Below are 20,955 nucleotides of genomic sequence, written 5' to 3' on the forward strand. Positions count from 1 at the left end.
CGAAGCTGCTCCGCCCACTCCAGCTGCATTCCCGCCGGACAGACTCGAATCCGCGCAGCAGCCCCGCCCACTGCAACAGCTGCATTCCCGACGCAGACTCGAATCCGCGCAGCAGCTCCGCCCACTGCAACAGCTGCATTCCCGCCGGACAGACTCGAATCCGCGCAGCAGCCCCGCCCACTGCAACAGCTGCATTCCCGACGCAGACTCGAATCCGCGCAGCAGCACCGCCCACTCCAGCTGCATTCCCGCCGGACAGACTCGAATCCGCGCAGCAGCCCCGCCCACTGCAACAGCTGCATTCCCGCCGGACAGACTCGAATCCGCGCAGCAGCCCCGCCCACTCCAGCTGCATTCCCGCCGGACAGACTCGAATCCGCGCAGCAGCTCCGCCCACTGCAACAGCTGCATTCCCGACGCAGACTCGAATCCGCGCAGCAGCCCCGCCCACTGCAACAGCTGCATTCCCGCCGGACAAACTCGAATCCGCGCAGCAGCTCCGCCCACTGCAACAGCTGCATTCCTGACGCAGACTCGAATCCGCGCAGCAGCCCCGCCCACTGCAACAGCTGCATTCCCGACGGACAGACTCGAATCCGCGCAGCAGCTCCGCCCACTGCAACAGCTGCATTCCCGCCGGACAGACTCGAATCCGCGCAGCAGCTCCGCCCACTGCAACAGCTGCATTCCTGACGCAGACTCGAATCCGCGCAGCAGCCCCGCCCACTGCAACAGCTGCATTCCCGCCGGACAGACTCGAATCCGCGCAGCAGCTCCGCCCACTGCAACAGCTGCATTCCCGCCGAACAGACTCGAATCCGCGCAGCAGCTCCGCCCACTCCAGCTGCATTCCCGCCGGACAGACTCGAATCCGCGCAGCAGCCCCGCCCACTGCAACAGCTGCATTCCCGACGGACAGACTCGAATCCGCGCAGCAGCTCCGCCCACTGCAACAGCTGCATTCCCGCCGGACAGACTCGAATCCGCGCAGCAGCTCCGCCCACTGCAACAGCTGCATTCCTGACGCAGACTCGAATCCGCGCAGCAGCCCCGCCCACTGCAACAGCTGCATTCCCGACGCAGACTCGAATCCGTGCAGCAGCTCCGCCCACTCCAGCTGCATTCCCGACGCAGACTCGAATCCGCACAGCAGCTCCACCCACTGCAACAGCTGCATTCCCGACGCAGACTCGAATCCGTGCAGCAGCCCCGCCCACTGCAACAGCTGCATTCCCGACGCAGACTCGAATCCGCACAGCAGCTCCGCCCACTGCAACAGCTGCATTCCCGCCGAACAGACTCGAATCCGCACAGCAGCTCCGCCCACTGCAACAGCTGCATTCCCGCCGAACAGACTCGAATCCGCGCAGCAGCTCCACCCACTGCAACAGCTGCATTCCCGACGCAGACTCGAATCCGCGCAGCAGCTCCGCCCACTGCAACAGCTGCATTCCCGACGCAGACTCGAATCCACGCAGCAGCTCCGCCCACTGCAACAGCTGCATTCCCGCCGAACAGACTCGAATCCGCGCAGCAGCACCGCCCACTGCAACAGCTGCATTCCCGCCGGACAGACTCGAATCCGCGTAGCAGCCCCGCTCACTGCAACAGCTGCATTCCTGACGCAGACTCGAATCCGCGAAGCAGCACCGCCCACTGCAACAGCTGCATTCCCGACGCAGACTCGAATCCACGCAGCAGCACCGCCCACTGCAACAGCTGCATTCCTGACGCAGACTCGAATCCGCGCAGCAGCTCCGCCCACTGCAACAGCTGCATTCCCGACGCAGACTCGAATCCGCGCAGCAGCTCCGCCCACTACAACAGCTGGATTCCCGCCGGAAAGACTCGAATCCGCGCAGCAGCTCCGCCCACTGCAACAGCTGCATTCCCGACGCAGACTCGAATCCGCGCAGCAGCTCCGCCCACTCCAGCTGCATTCCCGCCGGACAGACTTCAATCCGCGCAGCAGCTCCGCCCACTGCAACAGCTGCATTCCCGCCGGACAGACTCGAATCCGCGCAGCAGCTCCGCCCACTGCAACAGCTGCATTCCCGCCGGACAGACTCGAATCCGCGCAGCAGCTCCGCCCACTGCAACAGCTGCATTCCCGACGCAGACTCGAATCCGCGCAGCAACCCCGCCCACTCCAGCTGCATTCCCGACGCAGACTCGAATCCGCGCAGCAGCACCGCCCACTGCAACAGCTGCATTCCCGACGCAGACTCGAATCCACGCAGCAGCACCGCCCACTGCAACAGCTGCATTCCCGACGCAGACTCGAATCCGCGCAGCAGCTCCGCCCACTGCAACAGCTGGATTCCCGACGCAGACTCGAATCCGCGCAGCAGCTCCGCCCACTGCAACAGCTGGATTCCCGACGCAGACTCGAATCCGCGCAGCAGCTCCGCCCACTGCAACAGCTGCATTCCTGACGCAGACTCGAATCCGCGCAGCAGCCCCGCCCACTGCAACAGCTGCATTCCCGACGCAGACTCGAATCCGCGCAGCAGCTCCGCCCACTGCAACAGCTGCATTCCCGCCGAACAGACTCGAATCCGCGCAGCAGCACCGCCCACTGCAACAGCTGCATTCCCGACGCAGACTCGAATCCACGCAGCAGCTCCGCCCACTGCAACAGCTGCATTCCCGACACAGACTCGAATCCGCGCAGCAGCTCCGCCCACTCCAGCTGCATTCCTGACGCAGACTCGAATCCGCGCAGCAGCCCCGCCCACTGCAACAGCTGCATTCCCGACGCAGACTCGAATCCGCGCAGCAGCTCCGCCCACTGCAACAGCTGCATTCCCGCCGAACAGACTCGAATCCGCGCAGCAGCTCCGCCCACTGCAACAGCTGCATTCCCGACGCAGACTCGAATCCGCGCAGCAGCACCGCCCACTCCAGCTGCATTCCCGCCGGACAGACTCGAATCCGCGCAGCAGCTCCGCCCACTGCAACAGCTGCATTCCCGACGGAGACTCGAATCCGCGCAGCAGCTCCGCCCACTGCAACAGCTGCATTCCCGACGCAGACTCGAATCCGCGCAGCAGCTCCGCCCACTGCAACAGCTGCATTCCCGACGGACAGACTCGAATCCACGCAGCAGCCCCGCCCACTCCAGCTGCATTCCCGCCGAACAGACTCGAATCCACGCAGCAGCTCCGCCCACTGCAACAGCTGCATTCCCGCCGGACAGACTCGAATCCGCGCAGCAGCTCCGCCCACTGCAACAGCTGCATTCCCGACGGAGACTCGAATCCGCGTAGCAGCCCCGCCCACTGCAACAGCTGCATTCCCGACGCAGACTCGAATCCGCGCAGCAGCTCCGCCCACTGCAACAGCTGCATTCCCGCCGGACAGACTCGAATCCGCGCAGCAGCTCCGCCCACTGCAACAGCTGCATTCCCGACGCAGACTCGAATCCGCGCAGCAGCCCCGCCCACTGCAACAGCTGCATTCCCGCCGGACAGACTCGAATCCGCGCAGCAGCCCCGCCCACTCCAGCTGCATTCCCGCCGGACAGACTCGAATCCGCGCAGCAGCTCCGCCCACTGCAACAGCTGCATTCCCGCCGGACAGACTCGAATCCGCGCAGCAGCCCCGCCCACTGCAACAGCTGCATTCCCGACGCAGACTCGAATCCGCACAGCAGCTCCGCCCACTGCAACAGCTGCATTCCCGCCGGACAGACTCGAATCCGCGCAGCAGCTCCGCCCACTGCAACAGCTGCATTCCCGACGCAGACTCGAATCCGCACAGCAGCTCCGCCCACTGCAACAGCTGCATTCCCGCCGGACAGACTCGAATCCGCGCAGCAGCTCCGCCCACTGCAACAGCTGCATTCCCGACGCAGACTCGAATCCGCACAGCAGCTCCGCCCACTGCAACAGCTGCATTCCCGCCGGACAGACTCGAATCCGCGCAGCAGCTCCGCCCACTCCAGCTGCATTCCCGCCGGACAGACTTCAATCCGCGCAGCAGCTCCGCCCACTGCAACAGCTGCATTCCCGCCGGACAGACTCGAATCCGCGCAGCAGCTCCGCCCACTGCAACAGCTGCATTCCCGCCGGACAGACTCGAATCCGCGCAGCAGCTCCGCCCACTGCAACAGCTGCATTCCCGCCGGACAGACTCGAATCCGCGCAGCAGCCCCGCCCACTGCAACAGCTGCATTCCCGACGCAGACTCGAATCCGCGCAGCAGCTCCGCCCACTCCAGCTGCATTCCCGCCGGACAGACTCGAATCCGCGCAGCAGCTCCGCCCACTGCAACAGCTGCATTCCCGCCGGACAGACTCGAATCCGCGCAGCAGCTCCGCTCACTGCAACAGCTGCATTCCCGACACAGACTCGAATCCACGCAGCAGCTCCGCCCACTCCAGCTGCATTCCCGCCGAACAGACTCGAATCCGCGCAGCAGCCCCGCCCACTGCAACAGCTGCATTCCCGCCGAACAGACTCGAATCCGCGCAGCAGCTCCGCCCACTGCAACAGCTGCATTCCCGACGCAGACTCGAATCCGCGCAGCAGCTCCGCTCACTGCAACAGCTGCATTCCCGCCGAACAGACTCGAATCCACGCAGCAGCTCCGCCCACTGCAACAGCTGCATTCCCGACGCAGACTCGAATACGCGCAGCAGCCCCGCCCACTGCAACAGCTGCATTCCCGCCGAACAGACTCGAATCCACGCAGCAGCTCCGCCCACTGCAACAGCTGCATTCCCGACGCAGACTCGAATCCACGCAGCAGCCCCGCCCACTGCAACAGCTGCATTCCCGCCGAACAGACTCGAATCCGCGCAGCAGCTCCGCTCACTGCAACAGCTGCATTCCCGCCGAACAGACTCGAATCCGCACAGCAGCTCCGCCCACTCCAGCTGCATTCCCGCCGAACAGACTCGAATCCGCGCAGCAGCCCCGCCCACACCAGCTGCATTCCCGCCGGACAGACTCGAATCCGCACAGCAGCCCCGCCCACTGCAACAGCTGCATTCCCGACGCAGACTCGAATCCGCGCAGCAGCTCCGCCCACTCCAGCTGCATTCCCGACGCAGACTCGAATCCGCACAGCAGCTCCGCCCACTGCAACAGCTGCATTCCCGCCGGACAGACTCGAATCCGCGCAGCAGCTCCGCCCACTGCAACAGCTGCATTCCCGCCGGACAGACTCGAATCCGCGCAGCAGCTCCGCCCACTGCAACAGCTGCATTCCCGACGCAGACTCGAATCCGCACAGCAGCTCCGCCCACTGCAACAGCTGCATTCCCGCCGGACAGACTCGAATCCGCGCAGCAGCTCCGCCCACTCCAGCTGCATTCCCGCCGGACAGACTTCAATCCGCGCAGCAGCTCCGCCCACTGCAACAGCTGCATTCCCGCCGGACAGACTCGAATCCGCGCAGCAGCTCCGCCCACTGCAACAGCTGCATTCCCGCCGGACAGACTCGAATCCGCGCAGCAGCTCCGCCCACTGCAACAGCTGCATTCCCGCCGGACAGACTCGAATCCGCGCAGCAGCTCCGCCCACTGCAACAGCTGCATTCCCGCCGGACAGACTCGAATCCGCGCAGCAGCCCCGCCCACTGCAACAGCTGCATTCCCGCCGGACAGACTCGAATCCGCGCAGCAGCTCCGCCCACTGCAACAGCTGCATTCCCGACGCAGACTCGAATCCGCGCAGCAGCTCCGCCCACTGCAACAGCTGCATTCCCGCCGGACAGACTCGAATCCGCGCAGCAGCTCCGCCCACTCCAGCTGCATTCCCGACGCAGACTCGAATCCGCGCAGCAGCTCCGCCCACTGCAACAGCTGCATTCCCGACGCAGACTCGAATCCGCGTAGCAGCTCCGCCCACTGCAACAGCTGCATTCCCGCCGGACAGACTCGAATCCGCGCAGCAGCCCCGCCCACTGCAACAGCTGCATTCCCGACACAGACTCGAATCCACGCAGCAGCCCCGCCCACTGCAACAGCTGCATTCCCGACACAGACTCGAATCCGCACAGCAGCTCCGCCCACTGCAACAGCTGCATTCCCGACACAGACTCGAATCCACGCAGCAGCCCCGCCCACTGCAACAGCTGCATTCCCGACACAGACTCGAATCCGCACAGCAGCTCCGCCCACTGCAACAGCTGCATTCCCGACGCAGACTCGAATCCGCGCAGCAGCTCCGCCCACTGCAACAGCTGCATTCCCGCCGGACAGACTCGAATCCGCGCAGCAGCTCCGCTCACTGCAACAGCTGCATTCCCGACGCAGACTCGAATCCGCACAGCAGCTCCGCCCACTGCAACAGCTGCATTCCCGCCGGACAGACTCGAATCCGCGCAGCAGCTCCGCCCACTCCAGCTGCATTCCCGCCGAACAGACTCGAATCCGCGCAGCAGCCCCGCCCACTGCAACAGCTGCATTCCCGACGGACAGACTCGAATCCGCGCAGCAGCTCCGCCCACTGCAACAGCTGCATTCCCGACGCAGACTCGAATCCGCGCAGCAGCTCCGCTCACTGCAACAGCTGCATTCCCGCCGAACAGACTCGAATCCACGCAGCAGCTCCGCCCACTGCAACAGCTGCATTCCCGCCGGACAGACTCGAATCCGCGCAGCAGCCCCGCCCACTGCAACAGCTGCATTCCCGACGCAGACTCGAATACGCGCAGCAGCACCGCCCACTGCAACAGCTGCATTCCCGACGCAGACTCGAATACGCGCAGCAGCTCCGCCCACTGCAACAGCTGCATTCCCGACGGACAGACTCGAATACGCGCAGCAGCACCGCCCACTGCAACAGCTGCATTCCCGACGCAGACTCGAATACGCGCAGCAGCCCCGCCCACTGCAACAGCTGCATTCCCGCCGAACAGACTCGAATCCACGCAGCAGCTCCGCCCACTGCAACAGCTGCATTCCCGACGCAGACTCGAATCCACGCAGCAGCCCCGCCCACTGCAACAGCTGCATTCCCGCCGAACAGACTCGAATCCGCGCAGCAGCTCCGCTCACTGCAACAGCTGCATTCCCGCCGAACAGACTCGAATCCGCACAGCAGCTCCGCCCACTCCAGCTGCATTCCCGCCGAACAGACTCGAATCCGCGCAGCAGCCCCGCCCACACCAGCTGCATTCCCGCCGGACAGACTCGAATCCGCACAGCAGCTCCGCCCACTCCAGCTGCATTCCCGACGCAGACTCGAATCCGCGCAGCAGCTCCGCCCACTCCAGCTGCATTCCCGACGCAGACTCGAATCCGCACAGCAGCTCCGCCCACTGCAACAGCTGCATTCCCGCCGGACAGACTCGAATCCGCGCAGCAGCCCCGCCCACTGCAACAGCTGCATTCCCGACGTACAGACTCGAATCCGCGCAGCAGCTCCGCCCACTGCAACAGCTGCATTCCCGCCGAAAAGTCTCGAATCCGCGCAGCAGCTCCGCCCACTGCAACAGCTGCATTCCCGCCGAAAAGTCTCGAATCCGCGCAGCAGCTCCGCCCACTGCAACAGCTGCATTCCCGCCGGACAGACTCGAATCCGCGCAGCAGCTCCGCCCACTCCAGCTGCATTCCCGCCGGAAAGACTCGAATCCGCGCAGCAGCTCCGCCCACTGCAACAGCTGCATTCCCGCCGGACAGACTCGAATCCGCGCAGCAGCTCCGCCCACTGCAACAGCTGCATTCCCGCCGGACAGACTCGAATCCGCGCAGCAGCTCCGCCCACTGCAACAGCTGCATTCCCGCCGAAAAGTCTCGAATCCGCGCAGCAGCTCCGCCCACTGCAACAGCTGCATTCCCGCCGAAAAGTCTCGAATCCGCGCAGCAGCTCCGCCCACTGCAACAGCTGCATTCCCGACGCAGACTCGAATCCGCGCAGCAGCTCCGCCCACTGCAACAGCTGCATTCCCGACGCAGACTCGAATCCGCACAGCAGCTCCGCTCACTGCAACAGCTGCATTCCCGACGCAGACTCGAATCCGCGCAGCAGCTCCGCCCACTGCAACAGCTGCATTCCCGACGCAGACTCGAATCCGCACAGCAGCTCCGCCCACTGCAACAGCTGCATTCCCGCCGAACAGACTCGAATCCGCGCAGCAGCTCCGCCCACTCCAGCTGCATTCCCGCCGGAAAGACTCGAATCCGCGCAGCAGCTCCGCCCACTGCAACAGCTGCATTCCCGCCGGACAGACTCGAATCCGCGCAGCAGCTCCGCCCACTGCAACAGCTGCATTCCCGCCGAACAGACTCGAATCCGCGCAGCAGCTCCGCCCACTGCAACAGCTGCATTCCCGCCGAACAGACTCGAATCCGCGCAGCAGCTCCGCCCACTGCAACAGCTGCATTCCTGACGGACAGACTCGAATCCGCGCAGCAGCTCCGCCCACTCCAGCTGCATTCCCGACACAGACTCGAATCCGCGCAGCAGCTCCGCCCACTGCAACAGCTGCATTCCCGCCGAACAGACTCGAATCCGCGAAGCAGCCCCGCCCACTGCAACAGCTGCATTCCCGCCGAACAGACTCGAATCCGCGCAGCAGCTCCGCCCACTGCAACAGCTGCATTCCCGCCGAAAAGTCTCGAATCCGCGAAGCAGCCCCGCCCACTGCAACAGCTGCATTCCCGCTGAAAAGTCTCGAATCCGCGAAGCAGCTGGTTTCAATTCTCACCGCTCGATTCTGTAGCTCTGCCCACTCTGGCGATTCTCTGGCGGGCCGAGCGGCCTGCCCATACGACGGCTTACCGCTGGCGCATCCACACCTGGTCGCTGCCGGCGGGAACAGCACAGGAACGCTGGGGGGGTGCGGCCTGTGGGGGAGGGGGGGGGGGTTCAAATGGGGTCTGGCCCACCGATCGGCGGGCCGGCCTCTCTGAAGGAGGACCTCCTTTCCTCTGCCGCCCCGCAAGATCCATCCGACATCTTCTTGCGGGGCGGCCTCGGACAGGACGGCAACCGCGCATGCGCGGGTGACTGCATTTACGCGGCGCCAAGGCCCGGCGCGCGTAGATGACGCGACGCCTCTCCTCGACCCCCGGGGGCGGGAGAATAGGGGGCTGGGAGCGGGCTCCGACGCCGGAGTGGAACACTCCGGTTTTCACTCCGGCATCGGCACTCAGACTCCCGATGGGAGAATTGTGCCCCATGTCTCAGTCATCGTCACCAAATCATTCTCTTTGTTTCTATATGTGCTGTTAACTCATTCATTTTATTCCAAATGCTTTGTGCATTTGGAGACAAATTTCCCTCCTCTTGTTGGATTCCTTGATGCAATATGACCTTCTATTGCTTCCTTTTGTTTTCTGTAACAATCCACCTCATCACTAACCTGAACTCCTACCTTATTGCACCAATAATCCAGAATTTCAATTCAGTTTAGTCTGGAAATTAAAATCTGGCCTTGGTAAAGGTAACTGCAAAGGTGCTGAATTGCCCTTTGGGGAAGGCACTCTGCTGTCCGTACCTCGCCTGGTCTACATGTGACTCCAGACCCACAACAATGTGTTTGACTCTTTTTAAAATAGATTTAGTGTACCCAATTATTTTTTTCCAATTAAGGGGCAATTTAGCGTGGTCAATACACCTAACCATCTTTGGGTTGTGGGGGTGGAACCCACGCAGACACTGGGAGAATGTGCAAACTCCACACGGGTAGTGACCCAGGGCTGGAATTCGAACCTGGGTCCTCGGCGCCGTAGGCAGCAATGCTAACCACTGTGCCGTGTGCCGCCCATGTTTGACTCTTAGCTGCCCTCTGGTGGCTGAGCAAGATACTCGGTTGTAACAAACTGTAAAGAATACAGACAGTGGCAATGTCTCCACATCACCATCTTCTCAAGGCAACTGAGGATAGGTAATAAGTGCCAGGGATGCCCAGATTTTGAGGAGAAATTGCCAACCTCAGCTCCTTAGCCATGCTTTTGGCATCCAACTTATTTCCTCCAATAAATAAAAGCAAATTACTGCGGATGCTGGAATCTGAAACCAAAAGAGAAAATGCTGGAAAATCTCAGCAGGTCTGACAGCCTCTGTAGGGAGAGAAAAGAGCGAACGTTCGACTCCAGATGACCCTTTGTCAAAGTTTTCGAAATAGTGAAAGATTCTGCTTCCACTGCTTTTTGAGAAAGAGAGTTTCAGAGACACCCGACCCTCTGAGAGATAGAAATTCTTGCTCCTCTGTGTCTCGAAGGGGAGACCCCTTATTTTCAAACAGTGATCCCTTGTGTACAATGATCCAAGCTACGTGGAGAATCGAAAGCAGAGAAAAGACCCATAGAATCATACAGCAGAGAAGGAGGCCACTTGGCCCATCATCTCTGTGCTGGCTCTTTGCCCTATAAATTTCTGCTTTTCAAGGAATTAACCCATTCTCATTTTGAAAGTTACGACTGAATCTGCGTCCACGACCCTTGCAGGCAGCTTGTTCCAAATCACAAATCTTTTCTCCTTACGTTGCCTCTGGTTCTTTTTGCGAATTATCTTAAATTTGTGCCCTCTGTACTCAACCTGTAACTGCTAATCCTTATTTATTCTGTCAAAACCCTTGCTGATATCGAGTGCCTCTCTCCTTACCCTGCTCTAAGGAGAACCATCTCTCATCCCAGTTCTGTCTTTTTAGTGACATTTTTAATCATGGGGCTTCATTGATTGATTTCCCCAATTGGTCGATTCTACTCTTCATGTTTTCTTGGCTTTTGTTTTCAGATTATCTGCTGCTGACATTGGCGTGTTGAAAGGGAACTTGGAGGAAATCAGCACATTTCAGCAAAGCCTGTACCAGGCGTTGGAGGAGTGTACAAAGTATGTTGACCTCCAGAGCTTCATTGGGACCCCCCAGTGCTATTTGGCTTTTTTTTTTAGATAACTCATTTATTATTAGCTTGGTTTTACATTCTGTCTGTGTGTCCGTCCGTCCGTGCGTGCGTCCGTCCGTCCGTGCGTGTGCGCGTCCGTGCGTGTGCGCGCCCGTGCGTGTGCGCGCGCGCGCGTCAGTGTGTTAGGGCTCCTAATTTTCCCCTCTCTCTAACTGGATGTGTTGTCTGTCTATCCGCCCCAACCCTAATCCCTTTGTTCAGACGTCCCAATTCATCCAGTTCAAGGAGTAGGTGCAGACCCGCCTGTCACCTAGACAAATGATAATGTGCAGATTCGCATGGAGAATCAGCCTGCTGTGAATTCATATAATCTTTTTATAAATGCCATCAGAGAGCTGTTTGTACAGCTGTTACCCTGAGTTTAATGGACCAGCTCAGTATAATTCAACTTCAATCCTGCCAATCACATTACGCAACAATAATTGACCAATTGCAGTGATCAATCTCTATCATTCAGTCTACACGAGAGCCACACCCGGGGCTGGGTTTTACAGAGTGCCCCAGCCCTCGCCCGCTGGGATTGGAAGGTCGGTGGGGAGTCCATTCACAATCCTGAGGGCTGCCCACGGCTGTGTAACACTGGGAGCAGCGTTAATCACTTCGAGGCGAGACGTTTGTACTTGTCCAGGGAGGAAGTCTCACCTTTGACCAATCTGATGACCGGCAGCTCTAGTCCCAGCAGCTCCAGCTGGGAATTCGAAGGGCCGAATGGCTTCCTCCTGATCCCATCATGTTCATAGGATCCAGGCTTATTGGAGAGGCTGAATCCAAGACACAGAATCTTTCTTTGTTGAGAGAGTTTATTGACATGTTCAGTCACAGCTCTCGCCCCACTAAACCCAGTGTCCCAGCTGTCCCCCATCCGTCTGTCCTCAAAAGACAATTAATAGTCAGCACATGTTTCTCTTAACCGGAACAATGCGATTGACAGGACGTTAACGCCATGTTGAGGAGCCTGGGCAGGTTTGGGGTCTCCCAGTGCCAACCAACCTCTCCTAGTGGAGTGAGCGGCGGGAGGGGGTGGGGCAGATTCAAGACGCAAGGCGGTGGGTTGGGAGTGTGGGGGCAGGGTGACCTGGGGGGGGGGGGGGGGGGGGGGGGGAGAGACACGGGCTGACCTTGGGGGTGGGGAACCTCTGATGGGCTCAGAGGACCCCCAAAGGAGGACCCCTCCATTTGCCTGGCCTGTGACCAGGCTTTCCACACAATGTGGGCCACTCCTGCCTGGGATAGAATATTGGCGGTGGTGGACGAACCCCTTCAGCGGCCATTAATTAACCAGGTCCGGAGTGGGCAACTAGTCAGCGGGATGGCCACCCACTGGATTTTAACCCCACCGGGAGCGAGGGTAATACCCAAGCCATAAGGTGAGGAAGATCCTCAGGGGAAGAACTTTGTCAACCACATTCCTAAAGTCACCTGGGCCACTCAAACCCACCACACTGAGAGAATCAGACTGATACAACACAGAGGAAGATGGTTCAGCCAGTCCTGTCTGTACTGGCCCCCGGAAAGAGCTACATAATTAATCCCCACCCACTGCAGATTTCTCCCCTTCAAGCTTTTTAATCCAGTTCCCGATTGAAAGTTATTATTGACCCTGCTTCCATCGCCCTGGGGAGGCACGGTCCACTTGGCAAACTCATTGCAAATCAGCGTAAACCTGTGGACTCAGGTTGTCAAGCCTCTTCCTTTCCGGCTCGCCACTCAGTACCTGGTCCACGAAGAGCAGGAACTTGGCAGCACCGGCCCCAGCTTGTCTTGTTTTCAGTTGGCCGATTGACAGCGAGGTTTAGATTGAACCCCCTCCCTCTCCACAACCAAATGACACAGGGAGCAAACATCGGGATTGCATTAATTACTGAGTTAGCTGCTGCATCGTCACAGAGCCAAGCAGAAGCTGCTCAGTGACTGGATAGAGTTCTCTAATTTCAACTTCAAGTTGAAGTCAGTGGACACTCCTCGACAACGGACGCAGTCTGGTTGGTCAGGGTGACTCCGCTGCATTGAAGATTTCCAGGATCACAGAAGTGAAACGCACTCAGGATTCCATTGACTTGATGGTGTCCAGTGCTCCCGGTTAGATGGTTGGGGTAAAGACAGTTCTGGCTGCTTTGATGTGCACCCCTTGGTTCAATATCCCAATGACATTGAGGAGTAAAGAATTGCAGATTAATAAAAGCTGCAACTTCGGGGAGCACCGCACCACAGGGAGCAAGCAGAACCCTCGGAAATGGGGTAGCCTCGCAGAGTGAGGGGACAGGGGAGATAGCAGAATGATGACCACCGATCAGTCGGTCATGCACAATTTTAATTGTTGTGTGTTCTCTGCTTAAACAGTTAATGACACACTTGATGTACTGGCTTGTGTTTTCTGAACCACAAGCTTCCGAAAGCATTTGTATTTTCTTCCTCTAAGGCAGATGGCAGGCTATTTAAGGAGAAGGGACTTTGTCAGAACAGATGGTGCTGGAAGCCGGTTGTGAATTGTTTGGTGAATGAGCAGGGAATGTTGCAGTGTGTATACCAGGAAAAATAAGGCAAGATGTTATGTGTGCAGGAAAATTAATGTTTGACATTTTATGAAAGGTGATTGAGAATTACCCACAGGAATATTTCTCCATCTCTGTCTCTGGTTCTTTTACCGATTCTCTTCAATAATAATAATTAATAATCTTTATTGTCACAGGTAGGCTTACATTAACACTGCAATGAAGTTACTGTGAAAATCCCCTAGTCGCCACACTCCGGCACCTGTTCGGGTACACAGAGGGAGAATTCAGATTGCCCTATTCACCTAACAGCACGTCTTTCGGGACTTGTGGGAGGAAACCGGAGCACCCGGAGGAAACCCACGCAGACACTGGGTGAACGTGCAGACTCCGCAAAGACAGTGACCCAAGCTGGGAATAGAACCTGGGATCCTGGAGCTGTGAAGCAACAGTGCTAACCACTGTGCTGTCGTGCCGCCCAATCGGAGTCAAGTCTGGCACTGAGCCTCCTGCACTGGGATAAATCTCCTTATTTACTCCATCCAATCTGAACGAAAAATGAAAATCGCTTATTGTCACAAGTCGGCTTCAAATGAAGTGACTGCATTAATTACTGATTTATTAGCCCCTAGTTGCCACATTCTGGCGCCTGTTCGGGGAGGCCAGTACGGGAATTGAATCATGCTGCTGGCCTGCCTTGGTCTGCTTTCAAAGCCAGCGATTTAGACCTGTGCTAAACCTGCCCCTATCTGTTGTGATTGTGAATACCTCTGCTTGACTACCCCTTCAACCAGGAGCCTGTGCCCTGCTCCGGGACAAGGTCAACTACCAAGAGACCCGTGGCCTTGTCAAATGAGGCAGTTCACATAGTCAGTGAGGCCCCACCTGTCTGTTCCAGTGTCTCAGCTCAATTCAGAGTCAAACACCTTCTCCCCCAACCAACGTAAATAGAGCAAACCAAGGCCGATGCTGGGAATAGCAGAAATACTCAGGTCAGACAGCCTGTGTGGAGAGAGAAACAGAGTTAACATTTCAGGTCAATGACCCTTCATCAGACCTAGATTGCACAAGGTGCCATTTCACCAGCTCTCTCCTGAGTTCTTCTGGTATTTTCTGTTTTTGTTATAAATTGGGTAAATTCCTGCTTCTGAGATCCTTCTGTGCACAAAATGGCTGCTGCCATGGGCCACTCAGTACTAGGCAGCATTCTTTAAAGGGATTTCCTCTCTCACTGTGCTTTGATAGAGCTGAGTGTGTCTGTGTGATTCTTTACTGTGACACTATACGTGGAGAATGAGCCTTTAACCAGTGCTCAAACCTTGTGATGCTTTGAATAAAAGTTGCAATATGGTCACAAACACAGCAAAATATAGATGTGATACCCTGAAAAATATAAAGACATATGGGTTGCATTTTTACTGGAGGTTGTCCCAATCGTTCACTGTGACCATTAGGATCCCGTTTGTTGGTATCTGCTAATGATAGCTTTTGTTTTGGGAACAATGTTCTAAGATGCCGTGGATTTCCCCATATTTAATCTTGGTCAATAAATCGAACTTGAGATTTCCAAAGTGCTTTGAAGCTAAAGAAGTGCTTTTGGAGTGGAACAGTTGAAACGTTGGGAATGCAGCGAGTATTTTCTGCACAGCAGGATCCCACAGACTGCAATGAGGCGAATGACCAATTAAATTGTCCGGTGATGTAGGCTGGGGGTTATATTGGTCAAGGTACCAGGAAGAGGCTCCCACAATCTTCTGAGAAGTAGAAACCCAGGGGCATTCACCTCCACACACGAGGGTAGAAGAATGCAGCACTCCCTCAGTACTGACCCTCTGACAGTGCGGCACTCCCTCAGTACTGACCCTCTGACAGTGCAGCTCTCCCTCAGCACTGACCCTCTGACAGTGCAACACTCCCTCAGTACTGACCCTCTGACAGTGCAGCACTCCCTCAGTACTGACCCTCTGACAGCGCGGCACTCCCTCAGTATTGACCCTCTGACAGTGCGGCACTCCCTCAGCACTGACCCTCTGACAGTGCAGCACTCCCTCAGCACTGACCCTCTGACAGTGCAGCACTCTCTCAGTACTGACCCTCTGACAGTGCGGCACTCCCTCAGCACTGACCCTCTGACAGTGCAGCACTCCCTCAGTACTGACCCTCTGACAGTGCAGCACTCCCTCAGCACTGACCCTCTGACAGTGCAGCACTCCCTCAGTACTGACCCTCTGACAGTGCAGCACTCCCTCAGTACTGACCCTCTGACAGTGCGGCACTCCCTCAGTACTGACCCTCTGACAGTGCAGCACTCCCTCAGTACTGACCCTCTGACAGTGCAGCACTCCCTCAGTACTGACCCTCTGACAGTGCAGCACTCCCTCAGTACTGACCCTCTGACAGTGCGTCACTCCCTCAGTACTGACCCTCTGACAGTGCGGCACTCCCTCAGTACTGACACTATGACTGTGCGGCACTCCCTCAGTTCTGACCCTCTGACAGTGCGGCACTCCCTCAGTACTGACCCTCTGACAGTGCGGCGCTCCCTCAGTACTGACCCTCTGACAGTGCGGCACTCCCTCAATACTGACCCTCTGACAGTGCAGCACCCCCTCAATACTGACCCTCTGACAGTGCAGCATTCCCTCAGTACTGACCCTCTGACAGTGCGGCACTTAGTCAGTACTGACCCTCTGACAGTGCGGCACTCCCCCAGTACTGACCCTCTGACAGTGCAGCACTCCCTCAGTACTGACCTTCTGACAGTGCAGCTCTCCCTCAGTCCTGATCCTCTGACAGTGCAGTAATCCCTCAGTTCTGACCCTCTTGACAGTGCAGCATTCCTCAGTACTGACCCTCTGACAGTGCAGCACTCCCTCAGTACTGACCCTCTGACAGTGCAGCACTCCCTCAGTACTGACCCACTGACAGTGTAGCACTCCCTCAGTACTGACCCTCTGACAGTGCAGCAGTCCCTCAGTACCGACCCTCTGACAGTGCAGCACTCCTCAGTACCGACCCTCTGACAGTGCGGCACTCCCTCAGTACTGACCCTCTGACAGTGCTGCACTCCCTCAGTACTAACCTTCTGACACTGCAGCACTCCCTCAGTACTGACCCTCTGACAGTGCGGCACTCCCTCAGTACTGACACTATGACAGTGCAGCACTCCCTCAGTACTGACCCTCCGACCGTGCAGCACTCCCTCTGTACTGACCCTCTGACAGTGCGGCAGAGAGGATGCTAGATGGGGACTCTTCTTCCGAGGTAGTATGGGCTGAGGTTAGAAACAGGAAAGGAGAGGTCACCCTGTTGAGAGTTTTCTATAGGCCTCCAAATAGTTCTAGGGATGTAGAAGAAAGGATGGCGAAGATGATTCTGGATAAGAGCGAAAGTAACAGGGTAGTTATTATGGGAGACTTTAACTTTCCAAATATTGACTGTAAAAGATATAGTTCGAGTACATTAGATGGGTCGTTTTTTGTTCATTGTGTGCAGGAGGGTTTCCTGACACAATATGTTGACAAGCCAACAAGAGGAGAGGCCACATTGGATTTGGTTTTGGGTAATGAACCAGGCCAGGTGTTCGATTTGGAGGTAGGTGAGCACTTTGGGGACAGTGACCACAATTCGGTGACGTTTACGTTAGTGATGGAAAGGGATAAGTAAACCCCGCAGGGCAATTGTTATAGCTGGGGGAAGGGCAATTATGATGCCATTAGACGTGACTTGGGGGGGATAGGTTGGAGAAGTAGGCTGCAAGTGTTGGGCACACTGGATATGTGGAGCTTGTTTAAGGAACAGCTACTGCGTGTTCTTGATAAGTACGTACCGGTCAGGTAGGGAGGAAGGCGTCGAGCGAGGGAACCGTGGTTTACCAAAGAAGTGGAATCTCTTGTTAAGAGGAAGAAGGAGGCCTATGTGAAGATGAGGAGTGAAGTTTCAGTTGAGGTGCTTTCTATAGGTATGTCAGGAATAAAAGAATGACTAGGGTAAGAGGAGGGCCAGTCAAGGACAGGGATGGGAAGTTGTGTGTGGAGTCTGAAGAGATTGGCAAGATACTAAATGAATGTTTTTCGTCAGTATTCACTCAGGAAAAAGATAATGTTGTGGAGGAGAATGCTGAGACCCAGGCTATTAGAATAGATGACATTGAGGTACGTAGGGAAGAGGTGTTGGCAATTCTGGACAGGCTGAAAATAGATAAGTCCCCGGGACCTGATGGGATTTATCCTAGGATTTTCTGGGAAGCCAGGGAAGAGATTGCTGAGCCTTTGGCTTTGATTTTTATGTCATCATTGGCTACAGGAATAGTGCCAGAGGACTGGAGGATAGCAAATGTGGTCCCTTTGTTCAAAAAGGGGAGCAGAGACAACCCCGGCAACTATAGACCGGTGAGCCTCACGTCTGTAGTGGGTAAAGTCTTGGAGGGGATTATAAGAGACAAGATTTATAATCATCTAGATAGGAATAATATGATCAGGGATAGTCAGCATGGCTTTGTGAAGGGTAGGTCATGCCTCACAAACCTTATTGAGTTCTTTGAGAAGGTGACTGAACAGGTAGACGAGGGTAGAGCAGTTGATGTGGTGTATATGGATTTCAGTAAAGCGTTTGATAAGGTTCCCCACGGTAGGCTATTGCAGAAAATACGGAGGCTGGGGATTGAGGGTGATTTAGAGATGTGGATCAGAAATTGGCTAGCTGAAAGAAGACAGAGGGTGGTGGTTGATGGGAAATGTTCAGAATGGAGTTCAGTTACTGGGTATTCAATCAAGTACGCTCTTCACTTTTGCAGTCATTTATGCTCTCTCCCTGCCTCATTCTCTCTCTGTCTGTCTCTCTCTGTCTGTCTGTCTCTCTCTGTCTGTCGCTCGCTCTCGCTCTCGCTCTCTCTCGCTCTGTCTGTGTCTCTGTGTGTCTCTCCCTGACTCATTGTCTCTCTGTCTGTCTCTCTCATTGTTGCTCTCTCTCGCTCTCTGTTTGTCTCTCTGTCTGTCTCTCTGTCTGTCTCTCTGTCTGTCTCTCTGTGTCTATCACTCTCTTTCACTCTCTTTCTCTCTCTTTCTCTCTCTCTCTCTGTCACTCACGCACACACACTGGGTTAAGATCAGTGATCAGCTTAGTCATAGAATTTACAGTGCAGAAGGAGACCATTCAGCCCATCGAGTCTGCACCAGTCCTCTGAAAGAGCACCCTACTTAAGCCCCACACCTCCACCCTATCCCCTTTATCCTCATATCCCAGTAACACCACCTAACCTTTTTGGACACTAGGGGCATTTTAGAAAGGCCAATCCACCTAACCTGCACGTCTTTGGACTGTGGGAAGAAACCGGAGCACCCGGAGGAAAACCACGCAGACACGGGGAGAACGTGCAGACTCCGCACAGACAGTGACCCAGCGGGGAATCGAACCTGGGACCCTGGAACTGTGAAGCTACAGTGCTAACCACTGTGCTACCGTGCTACCCAGCTTAATGCCTGTTTTAATTGTTCACTTTCCATTCTTCATGAGAGGCAAGAAAGCACCGATTGTTAGAAACTGCCTGAGTTGTTAATTTGGTTTAACCAAAGGAAGTGTTGAGTTTATCTTGCTATTGATACCAGCTTGTCATCGATCTGACTTGTTGATTGGTTTGAATCTCAGGTTGCCAGATGCCCAGCAGAAGGTTGGCGGCTGTTTTCTTAACCTGATGCCTCAGCTGAGGTCGCTGTACCTGACATACTGCGCTAACCACCCCACAGCCGTCAGTGTGCTCACTGAACACAGGTAAGACCTGCCCAAAGGAACCTGGGGAATAATCTTTATTAGTGTCACAAGTAGGCTTACATTACAACATAGAACATAGAAAATACAGCACAGAACAGGCCCTTCGGCCCACGATGTTGTGCCGAACCTTTGTCCTAGATTAATCATAGATTATCATTGAATTTACAGTGCAGAAGGAGGCCATTCGGCCCTTTGAGTCTGCACCGGCTCCTGGAAAGAGCACCCTACCCAAACTCAACACCTCCACCCAACACCAAGGGCAATTTTGGACATTAAGGGCAATTTATCATTGGCCAATTCACCTAACCTGCACATCTTTGGACTGTGGGAGGAAACCGGAGCACCCGGAGGAAACCCACGCAGACACTGGGAGGACGTGCAGACTCCGCACAGACAGTGACCCAAGCCGGAATCTGGGACCCTGGAGCTGTGAAACATTGTGCTATCCACAATGCTACCGTGCTGCCCTTAAGAACAAATAAATCTACACTATATCATTTTACCGTAATCCATGTACCTGTCCAATAGCTGCTTGAAGGTCCCTAATGTTTCCGACTCAACTACTTCCACAGGCAGTGCATTCCATGCCCCCACTACTCTCTGGGTAAAGAACCTACCTCTGATATCCCTCCTATATCTTCCACCTTTCACGTTAAATTTATGTCCCCTTGTAATGGTTTGTTCCACCCGGGGAAAAAGTCTCTGACTGTCTACTCTATCTATTCCCCTGATCATCTTATAAACCTCTATCAAGTCGCCCCTCATCCTTCTCCGTTCTAATGAGAAAAGGCCTAGCACCCTCAACCTTTCCTCGTAAGACCTACTCTCCATTCCAGGCAACATCCTGGTAAATCTTCTTTGCACCTTTTCCAAAGCTTCCACATCCTTCCTAAAATGAGGCGACCAGAACTGTACACAGTACTCCAAATGTGGCCTTACCAAAGTTTTGTACAGCTGCATCATCACCTCACGGCTCTTAAATTCAATCCCTCTGTTAATGAACGTGAGCACACCATAGGCCTTCTTCACAGCTCTATCCACTTGAGTGGCAACTTTCAAAGATGCATGAACATAGACCCCAAGATCTCTCTGCTCCTCCACATTGCCAAGAACTCTACCGTTAACCCTGTATTCCGCATTCATATTTGTCCTTCCAAAATGGACAACCTCACACTTTTCAGGGTTAAACTCCATCTGCCATTTCTCAGCCCAGCTCTGCATCCTATCTATGTCTCTTTGCAGCCGACAACAGCCCTCCTCACTATCCACAACTCCACCAATCTTCGTATCGTCTGCAAATTTACTGACCCACCCTTCAACTCCCTCATCCAAGTCATTAATGAAAATCACAAACAGCAGAGGACCCAGAACTGATCCCTGCGGTACGCCACTGGTAACTGGGATCCAGGCTGAATATTTACCATCCACCACCACTCTCTGACTTCTATCGGTTAGCCAGTTCGTTATCCAACTGGCCAAATTTCCCACTATCCCATGCCTCCTTACTTTCTGCATAAGCCTACCATGGGGAACCTTCTCAAATGCCTTACTAAAATCCATGTACACTACATCCACTGCTTTACCTTCATCCACATGCTTGGTCACCTCCTCAAAGAATTCAACAATAAGACTTGTAAGGCAAGACCTACCCCTCACAAATCCGTGCTGACTATCCCTAATCAAGCAGTGTCTTTCCAGATGCTCAGAAATCCTATCCTTCAGTACCCTTTCCATTACTTTGCCTACCACCGAAGTAAGACTAACTGGCCTGTAATTCCCAGGGTTATCCCGAGTCCCTTTTTTGAACAGGGGCACGACATTCGCCACTCTCCA

General features: G+C 55.7%; 1 protein-coding gene across 3 annotated transcripts in view; it reads left to right on the plus strand.

Annotated features, from left to right (window-relative positions):
* Window positions 1-20,955, plus strand: part of arhgef6 (Rac/Cdc42 guanine nucleotide exchange factor (GEF) 6) — a 250,702-nt gene that overhangs the window by 139,403 nt on the left and 90,344 nt on the right. For all 3 annotated transcript variants that reach the window (XM_072505979.1, XM_072505977.1, XM_072505978.1), the window contains 2 exons: window positions 10,692-10,787; window positions 19,000-19,122. In XM_072505979.1, the coding sequence (XP_072362080.1) occupies window positions 10,692-10,787; window positions 19,000-19,122 (219 nt within the window). The remainder of the gene's footprint in view (window positions 1-10,691; window positions 10,788-18,999; window positions 19,123-20,955) is intronic.

The sequence above is a fragment of the Scyliorhinus torazame genome, chromosome 5, assembly GCF_047496885.1.
Source record: "Scyliorhinus torazame isolate Kashiwa2021f chromosome 5, sScyTor2.1, whole genome shotgun sequence".
NCBI classification, from domain to species: Eukaryota; Metazoa; Chordata; class Chondrichthyes; order Carcharhiniformes; family Scyliorhinidae; genus Scyliorhinus; species Scyliorhinus torazame.